This window comes from Pyxicephalus adspersus, chromosome 6 (assembly GCF_032062135.1).
Source record: "Pyxicephalus adspersus chromosome 6, UCB_Pads_2.0, whole genome shotgun sequence".
Taxonomy (NCBI): Eukaryota; Metazoa; Chordata; class Amphibia; order Anura; family Pyxicephalidae; genus Pyxicephalus; species Pyxicephalus adspersus.
This window is the reverse complement of record NC_092863.1, coordinates 48172907-48188414: the sequence shown is the minus strand read 5'-3', so window position 1 is coordinate 48188414 and position 15508 is coordinate 48172907. Positions and strand designations below refer to the sequence as shown.

Sequence of the window (15508 nt, the reverse complement as noted above, 5' to 3'; positions counted from 1 at the left end):
TATTCAACTGTATATATAATCATACATAAAAACAGTAAAAGGGAAAGAGGTAGAAGCAACATACATAGAGGAAAAACATGGGGGTCAGTAAGGGAAGGGTTTTGTATGTTTATATAATTCAATGTATTAGCTTATAAGTACCCTATTCAATCCAATCATCAGGGGCCCTTCCCCCGCAATCAGCAAGCTTCAGCAATTCCCATACATTTATATCATAAGGATTTACATAGCACCAACATATTACACAGCACTGCACGGTAAATAGGATAGACAAATACAGGCAGTAACACAGGAGGAGGAGGAGAGGCCCCAAAGAGCCTACAATCTAGGAGGTGGGTTATGATTTCAGGGTTAGATACTCCCTGTATTCAGTAGACTCCTGGAACCAGCAAAACCTCTACTCTGTGCCGTGCAGGGATGATGTGAGGTCTTCCATAAGCATGATTTCATTTATCTTCTGGAACCACAATCCCATACACCATGAATGTGATTGTTTCCGCAATAGAGGATAATGTTCCAATTTTTGAGAAACCAAGAACAGCATCATTACAGAACCTGTGTTACAACTTTAAGGTCACTGAAAAGTTTACATTAGTCAATTACCTCATCTCCAAAGAAAGATGTCACAGGGAAATATCACTCCCCTGTTTGTACCATCAGTTTAGGTCTCTTATGCTTGGGAAACAATTGTTTTGGAGAGTTGGGTCCTAAAAGCAATTACTTTTTTTAGTCTATTTCCTGATCTATTCATGGGACCAGACAACTATTGAGTTTACAGATCATGTATGAGAAAAAAACCCTTTGTTTCATGTAGATATATGTTACTACATTTAATAGATGCAAAGAATTATCTGACCATCTTTCTTTGGCCTAAAAGTCAAATAGAAGGCATGCACAGGAGGAGCATCAAAGAGCCTCCCAGGATGTGTCCCTATTGCAGTAGGACCATTTGTTTCATCTTACTTAAGAGGATACCATACATACAAAATGGTGAAACTTCAGATACATCTGGTAACAAACATTTAGCATTAATTATCCTATGCCTTTTATTAGTTAAATCATAAATCGGCAAAAGAGAAGGTGTTATCAAGAGCTTAACTGGGAATTCACAAGGCATCTTTATAGGATATCCATTGCAGTTTTAAATAGATAAATGCATCAAACAATAGAAAGTAAAGACTCAACTGGTAGTTTTAAACTGCAATTTTATTTTATGTAGAAATTATGCTCAAGCACAGCTTAATACAAGACTTACACATAAATACAAAAGACATTAAAATGTGTGCAAAAAAAATCTAGATTTTAGATACATGTAATCAAGTTACTGAACAAGTGCATTAAAGTGCAGTTCCATCTCTGTCTGTGGTATTAAGAATTGTGTTCCTTGTATATAGCAGTGACCATACTTTCTGTATTGTAATCTCCTATAGTGCCGACTGAAAGCCAAGAAGATTTGTATCCCCCCACCATGTTAGGCAACATCCTGCATTAAGTCTGTCACAGCAGAGAGCACGTTAACACTGTTTCTGCAATCAGGAGGCAATGGTATTGATTCCTACTCCAGCATCATCCAGGTTAATTGCTGAGCTTATTGGCAGGCATATACCCAGCATCACCGAGAGTCTTCAGAGTTACATTACCATTGTGGTGAATCATAAGTTCAGTAATGCTGCCATGGTGAAGATGCATGCGTAGCCAAGCTTCAGGAGGAAGCTGAAGAGCCCTAGGTAATAAAAGTAAAAGCTGTCAGATGTTTTGTCAAGACAAACTAGAATCTCACTGCTTACATATAATTAGTTCTTTATAAAAAGGAAATCTTATGACCCCCCCCCCCCTCCCCCTATTACACAGTAGACATACCCACGGGTCAAATTTGCAACTTTAAAGCATTAAAAATCATTTTTAAGTTTTTTTAAGTGAAAGATTCCCTCCACTTTGGAAACCAGATGGCATTACCTGCAAACAATATAGCGGATAACATTATCATGGCAGACTATGATCTCATATGTGTCTTCTTTCTGTTCATAGTCAGCACGATGAAAATAGTTTCTGAAAGCAGACTCTATACGTGGTCCATCATCAAAATACTGGAGAAGGAAATGATTAAGCATTTAACAATGTGCAAAATAGGAAACAAGTTAGGGATTCATCACAAACTAGTTTAAATTCTCAAATGTCTAAGAGATCTAGTTTCACCACTGTCTAAAGGGAAGGTAGGAGTAGAAAGTCTTTGTCACATGTAGTCAGGAGATGAGGCTTACGACAGGTTGGTCTGATCCTTAGAATGGCATGGAGGTCATTGGACACGATTTTACCATCCTTAATGTGACAGGAAAGTGCCTACATAAAACAAAAGCACATCATGTAGTCCACAAATTATGGAGAATCTGAGGTTTTCTTTAAGTGCCTGCTTTTTCCTTCACCAATTATCTTTCTGGCTATTCCTTCCTATTGGGAAAAGTCTTCTATTCCCAGACACTGACCACCATGCTCATATACTTTGAGCTGTGGATATAGTCAATATAGCAGGGGTTCCCTGAACACCTGAAAGTTATTGTAAGGGTTCCCCATTGTTAATGTCGAGAGGACTTACCACAGCATCTGGCTTCCAGTGATGACTTGGTGGATCTGGTCTAATAGGAGCCCCTTCTCTTAGCAAGTCAGAACTAGTTCGTTCTACACCTGTGATGAACAAAATAAATTATCCAATGCTTCCAGGTCAGTAAATTCAGGAACATGGCACACATTGGTAGCTGGCCTAAACACTAATGTAGATGAAATCTGGCATGTAGCCAAAATATAATTGCCACTTGTGATACATAAGGTGAAGGTACTGGATTGTGGGTTACTTTTTTTGAACTAGGCACTTTCACTATACTGAATAATTTTGGAACTGCATTTACGTGGTCATGATGTAAGGCGATGTTAAGGTTTGTTTAAGTTGTGTAACTTTTAGAACTTTATGCTCATTGCTGTCGCTACATCTTTTGCAATGAATAGAATAGTTAACCTACCCCCATCCTACATCCCTTGAATAAGCACTCCTGCAAAACATGTTGAAATATTAGAAATCTTCCTTGCATTGAAGTATATACACACACACAGACACATCACTTATGTTTTGGTCTATTTTTTTTGTAATAACGATGTATCCTGAATCTAAACTTAGGTGGAGCTTTATTCAAAAATAAAAATCGTTTATGCATATATTTTACCTGCACGCAATTATATTTATATAATATGCCCTTTTGTGCTACTGTCCCCAGGTCCCTGCTTTTTACTAATGTAGTCAATAAACTACACCCTTCTGTAGTGCCTCAGGACTGCCAATCAAGATTCTACAGTTAATGGCCTAAAATATAAATGTTATCCCTTACCAACTATTCCATACAACCATTTTTCATGCGGGAGGGACCCCTGCCCATGAAATATGCCTAGAAAACCATAGTGTGCATTGCTACGCCATATAAAAAATGATCTCCAGACAACCCCAATAAAAGCTGCATTAAAGAAACATAGGTCAGCTATATCCAAGTTTCAGCTTCCCTGGTTGCATTACCTTTAGAGGCTCCCATTGGAGTAAATGTCCCAATAAATGTCTGTCCCAGTCCTCCAAGCACATGCAAGTTCTTGTTCCCTGTGGCATCCTTGTGCAGGTCCCTCACAGGTTAAAAAACAGGTTATTTCCCCCAACTGTGATTGACATCAGTCCAGGACTGAACCAGACCTGGGGGTCTTGGACCATCCAGCCTCAAACACTTAGTTTTCCCATCCCAAATTTACCCCTTTGAACACCCACCAAAATGAAAGCCAAACATACTGGTGGTAAGTAACCATCCCCTCTCTAGAATGCTTCTTCTGTTGACAGGTAGAACTTTACATCAACAAGGGAGAACACCCCAACTAAAGGGGTGCTACAGAGGAAGTTTATTCACACCAATATTGTGAACAGAGCATTTTTGGTTAAGGAGTCAAACATGTGATAACACACCTTAGACTGGTGTACTTTTAAAGTAAATATTATTTATATTCTTACCCTCCAGATGCTTGCCAATTATTTCCGATGTCTCTTTGGCCCTAGTCATTGTAGAGTTAGTTATCTGATTGTATTTATAACCCAAATTAGCCAGACGCTGACCAGTTAAATTTGCTTGATCACGACCTATAAGAACAAGTTATTGTAAGCAATAAAGCAGCAAATATTCTATACAAGTCAAAAATAATGATCTTGATAAGAGACTTCTGCTCTCTGTCCTTTACCATTCTCCCAAGATAGTGATCTTCACCGTTACCCTCAAACCATGGGGTGTTCAATTTGGCATTTTGCATGGAGTTGGGTGGACAACACATTTTAATGACTCTTCAACCAATACAGCAGTCACCAACTTCACTACGGCTTAAGTGCAATAATAGATACATCAGATCAAATATTTAGAAAAAGCAGTTTACCCAGTTGGTCATCTGCATAGAGGCATTTCAGGACTAGTTACACTACTGACCGCTACATTTGACCCCACCCCACCCACACGGAAAGCTCTAGATAGGCAATAGACAATCGACAATGTACCAATGGTTTAATTGATGTAATGACATCTAGGGAAAGTGGCCATAGACTTACTGCAGCTTCTCTGTTCAAGCAGAAAGGTTGACGGATTCCACTCGTGTCAAGAGCTGGTCTGACTCCTAACCTCCTTTCTGCAAGGCAGAGTATGGAAACCAAATACAACCTTCTGTCTTTACACATGCACTCAGCAGAAAACCAAACCTCCCTTACACCCAAACCAAATTGTAAATGTGGAATATCTGTCATTCCAATGGGGTTGGAACATGTCTAGATATAAAGCAAGGTTTATACCACCTTCACACATGAACAGAATATATAGGCTTCATAACACAGATCCAAACCAAACATACCAAGCGATGTTAGGACTCTTTCGGAGTCAGCATCACCTTCCACATTGTACTGTCCATGGCGAACAAGGAAGATATGACGACCAGCTTTTGCTTTGTATTTTTGTAGTAGCCTTTTCAAGTCTTCCTCTTTGGAGTTCTTTAAGTCATTCAGATTTATTAGAGAAATAGGCTCACGTCTTTAAAAAAAAAAAATAAATAAATAAATTATATATATATATATGATTTATAGACTAAAGATTTTGTTATTTTAGGTGTAAAGATCAGCTCACAGCAATTGGTGATGTGTTGCTTCTACAAGTTAAATCTGATCACCAAAATATCCCACCTAACTACTGCAAGATTAGCAAGTGAGCCATCCAACTGGTTTGTTCAAGATAAAATTTCCTCACCATTGGGGGGAAAAAAAAAAAAGTCAGGGTGTAAATCTATGGCACAGATGCCTTTAAAATGGTCCACCATTACTGTGGAAACTTGCATTGTTTTGAGACAAAATATCTACACATCAGAAATACAGATTTGCACACAATCCCAATAGTATGATGGACAAGCCACCGCCTCCTATGAAGGACTCACTGGTCCCAGTTAGAGTTCCATCGCCTGGTGAAGGAGGGTGGCCAATGCACAGTAGCTACACTCGAATCCTCCCCATTTTGCCCCACAAGTGCAGCGGCAACAACAGCAGCTGCAGCTCCTCCAGCAGCAACAACCACCCTGCACAGGAACATGATGACTACCCAAAGACACAGACACACTAACAGGGGCTGGTGTGCAGGATTATATGTAGTCAGGAGGCAGAGGCCCTGCTGGAAGTAATTAGTGATTTACAAGAGAGGCTTAAAGGGGAACAGTCACCTTTAGATTAGGGTGGTTTTATTTGCACATGCATTCTGTGGTGGTAATGCTTGTTAACAGGTTGAAACATGTAGTGACAAAACTTTCTGTATTGTTTCTCTTCATGCATATGCATATCCGATTTTGTGGGGTACCTATTTATTTGAATATGCTGCCCTAATGTAACACAACAGGATACCAAGGTGTGAATAGACCCCACAGCCTACTTTGTAATAAAATGGAATATATGAAATGTAAATCACTTAAAAACGATGTGAGGAAAAAAACACCTTAGGCCCCAGGACTGAATCCTTTCCCACCACTGCCTTACAAAAAAGCTAGCTCTTTAAAAAGCCATCCAGATTACATTCCTGTAAGGTTATGTCTCTTACATACCCATAGTAATTGGAGCAAATGTATTTGATATATTAGGGATGAGGAAAGCATTTCTTTCATTTTCATGGACAGTTCATAAATTCAGAGTCCTGAGACAAGCATGCAGGAGGTCAAATGGTAACCAAATGCTTATTTTGCATAATTGCTGCAGGTCAGTAACTCAGCATGTATTATTGCCAAATGGATCACCATGAGAGCCAGGAATGTCCTGCAACAACATTCTTCATATTTCTGTTTACACATTTTTTTTTTACTTGTGTTAGTCCACCTTGTGAGCTTTTATAGGGAGCAGGAACAATAAGCGCTTGTTCAAGCGTTGGGAACAGTTGTTTTCAGACAGCTCCCAGTGGTTGGCACCTTGCTAGCCACTCAGCCATCCTAGCACTGGTTCATTGTGAACCATCATTTGAACAGTGGGTGGTACTGTATAGATCACGACTGGTCCCTACTGGTCCATCGATACCCTATGGGAGGTAATGGGTGTGACGCTACATGTAGCATCTTCATAGGGAATGAATGGAAATGTTAGTGAGCCATTCAATGGTGCCTGCTGGTTCAAGCATAAGTACCAACTGTTGTTCATGGATGTGAAGAAACATTAACGCTTTTGCAACTTCACCACCTACCTGAAATAGACCTTTGCTGAAATAGCAACAAGACAGTTTGCTACATTAACATGCACATTGCTATCACCTTTAGCAGTTTTTGCAGGTTCTGTTTTTTCTTGGTTCTAAGCAATGGACAGCTGTGTTCATCACACATAATTTGCATTGGATTTGAGCAAGCTTTAGGCTGTGCAGCAAAGAAAATTCAGCATGCATCAAATCACAAGGCAACATTGAGCAGCCCAGCTTTGACAAAGGCAGGAAATTATGTTACTTTTTTTTTTTTTGAAATTGAAGTTTTATTGAAATTTTTACATGAACAAGGAGTACAGCAATACAGGAACAGGATCAGTATGCATAATATCAATGAACCTCAGATGTAGCAAAATACCCAACAATCAAAGTATATGTAGTAATGTTATTGTCAAGTAACATCAAGGCCAAAGTTCAGAGCAAAATCCCATCCGGCATTGCTGAAATAAACAGCAAACACAGCTGAAACAAACAACAAACATAACAAACAGCATACACAACAGGTGGGGGGGAACCCTCTACAGAGGGAGAAAAACTCACCCCTGCTTGTAATGTAGCCTCCGGTGGATCCCCTCCTCTGCTCTTGGATGTCTGTGTAGAAGAGCAGGGATCAGAGAACACAGGGGAACGGGTGGCTGCAGCAGATTCCCGGTGCCGCGTGTCCCCGCTCCCCGCGCTCCACGTGGACTGTGGTGAAGCAGGAGCCGGCGCCATCTTAGGATCCCTGGGAGCCGTTGAGGAGTCGCTCGCAAAAGCCCTAATCGAGGGCTGGGAGGAGGAAGAATGCTGAGCGGGTGTAAGGGGGAGCTTCACCCCCTTGCCCTGCTTTGATTTTCCCATGCTGTCAGGTAAAGTATGCCCTGTATGCGTCGTATAGCCGCCGGTGCCGTCAGAGCCAGGCTAACATGCGGCCATCTCCGGAGATCGCCAGGCCACGCCCCCAAGTATGTTACTTTTAAATGGAACTAAAACAAAGCTGAAGCATTCACGGAAATTGTCTATTTAGGTGTTTGAAGCATGCCAAAATTAGTGAATACAAATACTTAGTCACACGTTATCTGTGTCCCACCTGTGTTTTTTAAGGAGACTTGCAAAACAATAAAGACCAATTGGCGCCAAGCTGGACCCTTTAAGTATGTTAGGGCTGCCAACACAAAACAGTGGCATATACAATTTATAGCAATACAGGGCAGCACATTGCACAGTATTGTCTCACTGGGCATTGCAGCTTTCTGCAACTCATGTGCATTTTCTTTGCATTGCATATGAAAGACACCATAACATATTAATGAATGTATGGTGTGGTGACATTGGTTATCACAACACATAGGTGTGAGTGGATCTTTGGATCCCATTTAATTACAGTCTTTTACCATGTGTTAATACACATTAAGACAGACTAATGCAAATGCACTGCAACAGACATGCAGCATTTTTTTCTGATGCAGCACACTACAATGCAGGTGCATCCTTAGTGTGTTGAGGTGCCACTAAAAATGAATAGCACCATATTGTGCACATTAGTTCAGCATTTCTGTTCAGCCTAGCACAAAACCCTCCCTTGCACCTGACTATTCTGCTTTCATCTATTCCTCCTTCTTTACAGTCCAGCACAGAGCCCTCCAAGGTGTCTAGCTACCCAGTCCTCACCAGCTTTACCTACGCTTGCTTCTGTACAGCCTAGTAAAGAGCCCTGGCAGATGCCCGGCTATCCTACTTTCTCCTGTTTTTCTTGCATCTCCCCCTATACAATCCAACATAGTGCAGTCCCTGGTGCAGTCACACTGGAGCTAATAAAACACTGCTTCAATGTGATGTTTTCATGTCATAGGATTATAGTCACAATTTTTGAACACTTAATAATGAACAATACCAAATATTAGACAAGCACAAAAGTGATGGAATTTCATTGCAACTGCCTTTAATATTGGTTGTTAAACATTATTGTTTTATAATATAAACCATACCTTCAGTCTTAAAATATTTTACACCAAACTAACTAAAATTGTACACATTCAGGAACTTAACACCTGGACAAGCTTCTTAAACAAAGTTTAACCTCCAAACACAACCCTCTTCTTTAATCTAAGAAGAGACTGTCAACCCTTTAATTTTAGCTATGACGAAGGAGGGAGGGGGAGGCAGTTTTTGGTATGTATCTTCACAACTGACTGGATTTAAACTTGTTACTTCTTTTATAGGTTTCTTGAACAAAGGAATCCTAATGTTTGTAAAAGGATGACCTTCTGACTTTTGATTGGCTGATACTAGGTAAGACCTTTTTTTTTTCTTAAAATATATTCTATACTATTAGAAAACGCTAGAATTAACAGAAAAAAGTGTCACTTTCTCATCCAACATGCTGTAATAATCCCGTGTTGGCAGCTAAGCAATTGTCAAACTCCCTTTCACTCTATTGCTCTGGTGGGTATCCAGGTACTTGGTACTGAGAAAGAGAGGTTTACTGTGGTATTGCCTTGAACCCTGGAGCTGCCTAGGGGACATCAACTTGTTGATGTAACTCATACAAATTTGGGAAGTCATTTCAAAAATGAACCACTGTATCGCAGTAATTATTGGATTACGCTGTTTTAATAAGACCTAGGTCACACAGGGGCAAGTGGCTGCACTTATCATGTTGCCAGCCGATTCCCTATAACCCAGCTAACGCTTATGGCAAGGTAAAGATCCTTTAATTGTTAAAAATCAAACACTAAACACTTCAGTGCTCATATATTAAAAAGTGGTCTTGGAACACATAATGTACATACACTAGATCAGAAACATGGAGGGACACTGTTGTGTGAGAAAGCTATACAATCAAAACCTTGGGATGCCATTCCTCACAAGACTGTGGATTAGGCTATTAAATGGCAAGAAAGGTGCGTTAACACACGTCCTTGTAGACTAGTCACTAAGGACTGATTGTACATACTGGCAAGCCAGCTCTATGTGTTGGTGGACACGTCTCCCTGGTAGCATGAATATTGGAGGACATCTCTCTCCAGTGGCATCAGTAGTGAGAATTAAGCAGTGTGTGCTGCATTGATACTGCTAAGTGAATTCTAGAATGCAGGTATACTACAAATGTATAAAAGTGCCTGATCTCTTTAGTGGTATGAATAATAAAAAGTGAGCTACGGTTTGTAAAATTTAGATCTGTGTCCTGGCTTCCTAAAGGTGACATGTTGGTTCTGCAGTGTAGACATAGATAGGAAGTTAGCTGTATATACTATGGTGCAGATATTGACATGAAAACTGGATAATGAGTTGTGTGTGATAGAAAGCAAAAGCTTGGGCGTTAGGTGGAGACCAATATTTGTGATGGAAATTTTACCCTGGGTTTTTTCCTTTTGCTATGCTGTAGAAGGACTGCCCCAGGGCTTTTCAAATTGTTAGAATGAATGACTGTGTCAGTTAAATGACAAAAAAAATTACAAATCATAAAATGGGATCAGATCTTCCAAAATACTCTTTATTTTATATATAAGTATATGGTCATTATTTTATAATATTGCAGTCCAGTGGTATGAATTGGCCCCTTAGGTTTTTACATTCCTGGTACGTGACCAATGGTTCTTTTGATATCTTCGATTGACAGCTTTTTTGAGTTTTACAATCAGACTTTTCCTGACCATGACAGCTTGCAGTGAACTTGACAGAGTTTGTATTCATTCATTTATGTGCATTTTATTGCAGTTTATATCAAACATAGATTCTGCTGAGACATTGCCCCTGATTCATCAAGCAGAATCGGATTATCGGTCGCGCATTCGTATTCGCGATCCGAAATCGTACGCCATCGCGCTATTCAGTACGCGCACACTCGAGTCCGGACCGCGGTAAACCGCGATCGATGGCCGCGCGTACTTTCGCGCTTCCAGCGAACGCGGATTTTATTGATGAATCAGGGGCATTCACTTGTCTAAGCCTGGAGTAGTGCAAATAAATTAAGCATCCATCCTCAAGGAGTGTGTTTGGATATGTACCCGAACATAGGTATATGGCCTCTAAAAACATGTCCTGTTAGGCTGAATGTTTAAGCTAAATTTTTTTCCATGTTCACATGCACAGAGCAATAATTATTATGTTTTGGTTAAATCATAATGCAAAAGGCAAAAATCAAAGTAAGGGCTTTTTTGATACTAGAGTGTTGCGCTAGCAAAATGCAGGTAAGGCTCAGTGTATGTGTTATGCTCATTGGTAACAACAATCCCAAACACATTCTAGAAAAGCATAGCCATGTGTTGTCAAGCAGTACGCTTCCAACACAAATGGCAATACATGTGCATTTAGTAATCGTATTGCTATGGTGGGAACAAGATCTTACTTTTTGTATCTTTTTGTTCCATTTTAATATTAATATTATTATTATTAATAAACAGCATTTATATAGCGCCAACATATTACGGAGCGCTGTACATTAAATACATTTATATTTTTACCAAAATGTAATAAGCTTCTGAATTTCTTTGATGCTTTTCAAAGTTGTTTTGGTGTGTTCCTGTATAGTATACACATGGTCATCAGTTGTGGCTTTCCATCAACATTTTAAAAAGTTTTAAATTTTGAATCAGGGTATCCTTATTAAACACGTTTCAACCAGACTTAAAAAAATGAAAGGAAGGCAGAAGTGATAAAACAGCTCACACAGATATCCCAGCTGGAATCCACCCATAAGGCAACTTCGGATAAGCAGATTGGGGGAGCACTGATAGCACTTAGGTTGAGACTATCCACTGTTACACTGGCTTACCAAGGCTAAACTAGCCAAATGTATACGCACATTTTAAAAATATGGGAACAATATTCATAAAATGTTGTAAGATATAGTAGGATATTAGCCCAGGCCCTACAGTTACAGAGAGAGAGAACATTCATACCCTTTATAGTAGACAAGGCAGGCAAGAAACATTACAAAGTTACCTCTACAATCTTCCTCATATGGCAAACCTTGGTAGCATTAGGAACAGAGATGAAGGCATCTGATCCTACCTCACACAAGCTGGTATTCCCCAATTAGAGGAAGGGGATAGAGTATCCTTGGAGGCCTCCATTTTTGAGGAAGAACTCCAACAAGCAATATATTTGACCCCATCGGACAAATCACCCGGACCGGATGGTTTTACACTCCCTTACTATGTTCTGTGACACCCAACGGCATGTGCAAGTTTCAGACCCATCTCCTTTCTTAATCAATATCTCAAACTTTTAACAAAAAAACAGGTTACAGCCATTTTTGCATAAAATAATACATTTAGACCAAGCCGGTTCATGCCTTCGTAGGAGGCCAGAGATAACATTAACTGGATACATGAAGCCACTCTTAATGGGACCCCCAAAATATTACTCTATTACAGATGCCGAGAAAGCAGTTGATAGGATGGACTGGTCCTTTGTGAATCACACTCTAAAACATATTGGCCTAGGGGACAAAATGCTTTCTTGGATAAATGCTATCTACCACAATCCCTCTGCTAGGGTCTGGGTGAATGGATTGGAAATGGGGCTAGACAGGGCTGCCCGCTCCCACCTCTTATTTTCATATTAACCCTTGAACCATTCCTTTGCTCTATTAGACGCAATAATGACATCTCAGGATTAAAGATGGGATGGACACACCAGAAAGTGGCAGCATCCAGGGACGACCTGAAGTTCCCCATATCCAATCCTATTGTTTCACTCCCAAATCTTAAGAAAGAGCTGAAAGAATATGGCACTTTATGCCGTCGGATGTTAGGGGGGTAAAAATCCACGGATAAACCGCAGACTACTATTCCTGTCAAAAGTCAGGGAGGCATGGGAATGCCAAACCTCTCACTATATTACGTGGCTACGCAGCTCACAAGAATGGTGAATTGGTGATGCCACTCTCCATACTAGAAATGGGAGGATCTGGAACAGGTATATAACAATACTCGACTGCCTGCAATACCATGGCTTCCATATCCACCCATGACACTTTTACAAAAACACCCTACCACAGGTCCAACACTACAAGTCTGTGATCCCCCAATCTTTCACCGACACCTTCCCCGGTTCTACAGGAAAGGCCAGGCAAGTCCAAAGTCCAGCCCGGGGGCCAATTGCAGCCTGTGTTCCAATTTTCGCTGGCCCGCAGCCTCTGTCATCACAGGGAACCCCTACGTCATTATAGTGGGCATGTGCTGTGTGGGATCTGCATGGACCACGCCCACTCTGATTCAAAGAACATGCTCTGCACGGAGCCCGCACTGACACCGGACTCACAGGGAATGTGCACAGGGAATCCCTCATGTCACCCTGGTGGGCATGTGCTGTGTGGGACCCGCGCAGAAAACTTGTTTACTCCTTGACAATTTTTGAAAGATTGTGTATTGAAGAGGGAGATCGATACAAATGAATAGGAGGGCACTCGTTGCTCCTGGAGGAAAAGAAGTTTAAGCTTAAGGTCTGTAAAAAAGTGGAATCGGCTCCCTCAGGAAGTAGTTTCAGCAACTACTATAGATTGCCTTAAGGAAAAGCTGGATGCTTTTCTAGAAGCACAGAACATACCTGGGTATTAAGGCTTTAAAGTAAAAATAACAGTGACTGTTGATCCAGGGAACATCCGATTGCCTCATGGAAACAGGAAGGAAATTTTTTCCCCTGTTGAAGCAATTGTACCAGGGTTTTTTTTGCCTTCCTCTGGACCAACTATGTCTTAAAGGGTTTTATATCTGGGTTATGTTTATTTCCCTAGTAGTTGAACTTGATGGATTTATGTCTTTTTTCAACCTAACCTACTATGTAACTATGAATCCGTGTTTAGTTTTTCACATCTAGTTTTTGTAATGCAGCTATATTATATTGCATTGTATACTATATTATTATACATTGTGTGAAATTCGTTATAAATAGCTTATTACAACATTTAACAACAGTTTACTTTTTTAAGGTTAGAGACTGCGATTGATTTCATTTGTCATAATGCCTAGAAATTGCCTTAATGACCCAGACAGTTTCTGTTGTGTGTGTGGTTCATTCACCACGAAAGCACAACGTTGCCAAATTACCACGGAACTTAAAAAGATAAACAAATTATATTTTGGCTCTCCACTTGCTGACCAGGCTAAATCGTGGGCTTCACATGTCATCTGTACCAGTTGTTCCAACGAATTGCATGACTGGCTTAATCACCGTGAAGCAGCAATGCCATTTGCAATCCCGATGGTGTAGAAAGAACCACAAGACCATCTAATCGACTGCTATTTTTCCTGCGTCAACAAAAGTGGGTTCTCAGGTAAAACTAAGCACAAAATTGTTTATCCCAGCCTCGATTCTGCAATTAGGCCTGTTTCCCATGATGATTCATTGCCGGTTCCAGTACCGCCACATGATCGACTTGTTTCTGTAGAAGGTAATGAGAAATGCGCTGGAGTTGCAGCCAGTTACAACCCTGAATCATCTGATCCTGACTACTTGTCCGATGAAGATTCAGAACCAGAGGCCTTTACACAAGCAGAGCTGAATGATCTCGTTCGTGATCTAAATCTCTCCAAAGACAAAGCAGAACTTGCTTGCAAAGGGTGTAACTGTAACTTGACAACGTTCTATACTAGTGATGGCTCACTGTGCTACTGTCATGATATAAATGCACTCTTTACCAGTTTGTCACAAGAGCATGTTCCATCTGAATGACGTATCTTCATTGATTCCTCTAAAAGAAGCTTGAAAGCAGTCTTACTGCTGAATGGTAATTCCAAACCAAGTTTACCAATTGCCCAATCCGTTAACCTAAAGGAGTCCTATGACAACATTAAGTTCTTACTTGAAGCAATCCAGTATAAAACACACCAGTGGAACATCTGTGGGGATCTAAAGGTCATTGGCTTGCTGATGGAAATGCAAGGAGGATTCACAAAATATTGCTGTTTCCTATGCTTGTGGGACAGCTGATCTACGGGAGACCATTATGTCAAGTGTGATTGGGTACCAAGAGATATCTATAAGCCCGGAGCAAGCAGTGTCAAGTATCTGCCTCTGGTTGATCCGCATAAAATATTTCTGCCACCTCTCCATATCAAGTTAGGCTTGATGAAGGACCTTGTAAAGGCCATGGGTAAATCAAACTCCATGGGTTTTCAGTACCTTGTTGAGAAGTTTCCAAACATTACACTGCAAAAATGAAGGAAGGGACTTATAGGGCCACAGATCAAGTCTGTTTCCAGGATGATGTTTTCAAACAATCTCTCTCAGCAGCTGAGCTAGAAGCTTGGGATGCATGCAAATGACTGTGTGAAAATTTTCTGGGCAACCATAAGTCTCCTGTATACAAGGAGTTCAGGATCTGCTTGATTCATACCAGAAACTGGGTTGTCGCATGTCATTAAAAATACATTTCTTGCACTCACATCTAGAATTCTTCCCGAAAAATCTTGGTATGGTGAGTGACGAACAAGGAGAATGGTTTCACCAGGACATTCAGTTAATGGAGCACTGCTACCAAGGTTTCTGAAAGTATGATGGCTGACTACTGCTGGATGCTGTACCGCGAGTACACAAGAAAATCATACTCTAAGCATTTCTGAAGAAACAATGGTACCTCACTGTTCTGCTGTCTGGCTGCAGCATTCATAATAGATTGTAGAGGAGAGAGTCCGGTTAGTGGAATACCAGAGAGGAGGAGGTTACAGTAGTCCAGACGGGAGATGATAAGAGCATGTACAAGGAGTTTGGTGGTCTCAGGGGACAGGTAGGGGTGGATTTTG

The 15508-nt window shown here is 40.6% G+C and overlaps 1 protein-coding gene across 1 annotated transcript; it reads right to left on the bottom strand.

Annotated features, from left to right (window-relative positions):
* Positions 1–1188: 1188 nt before the first annotated feature.
* On the bottom strand, positions 1189–5654 carry LOC140333793 (serine/threonine-protein phosphatase PGAM5, mitochondrial-like). Its single transcript, XM_072415697.1, has 6 exons — positions 5488–5654; positions 4915–5090; positions 4037–4162; positions 2594–2682; positions 1957–2087; positions 1189–1723 (listed from the first exon to the last, which is right to left on the bottom strand). The coding sequence occupies exons 1-6, from the start codon at positions 5637–5639 to the stop codon at positions 1576–1578; spliced, it is 822 nt and encodes a 273-aa protein (XP_072271798.1). The 5' UTR covers positions 5640–5654; the 3' UTR covers positions 1189–1575.
* Between the last annotated feature and the right edge of the window lie 9854 nt (positions 5655–15508).

Excerpts from the sequence above, each read along its gene's own strand:
- LOC140333793 (XM_072415697.1), bottom strand. The coding sequence starts at position 5,639 with ATGTTCCTGTGCAGGGTGGTTGTTGCTGCTGGAGGAGCTGCAGCTGCT. Across the intron at positions 4,163-4,914 it reads AAGAGTCCTAACATCGCTTG|GTCGTGATCAAGCAAATTTA; the intron begins GTATGTTTGGTT and ends TTGTTCTTATAG. Across the intron at positions 2,088-2,593 it reads ACTGGAAGCCAGATGCTGTG|TATTTTGATGATGGACCACG; the intron begins GTAAGTCCTCTC and ends TTCCTTCTCCAG.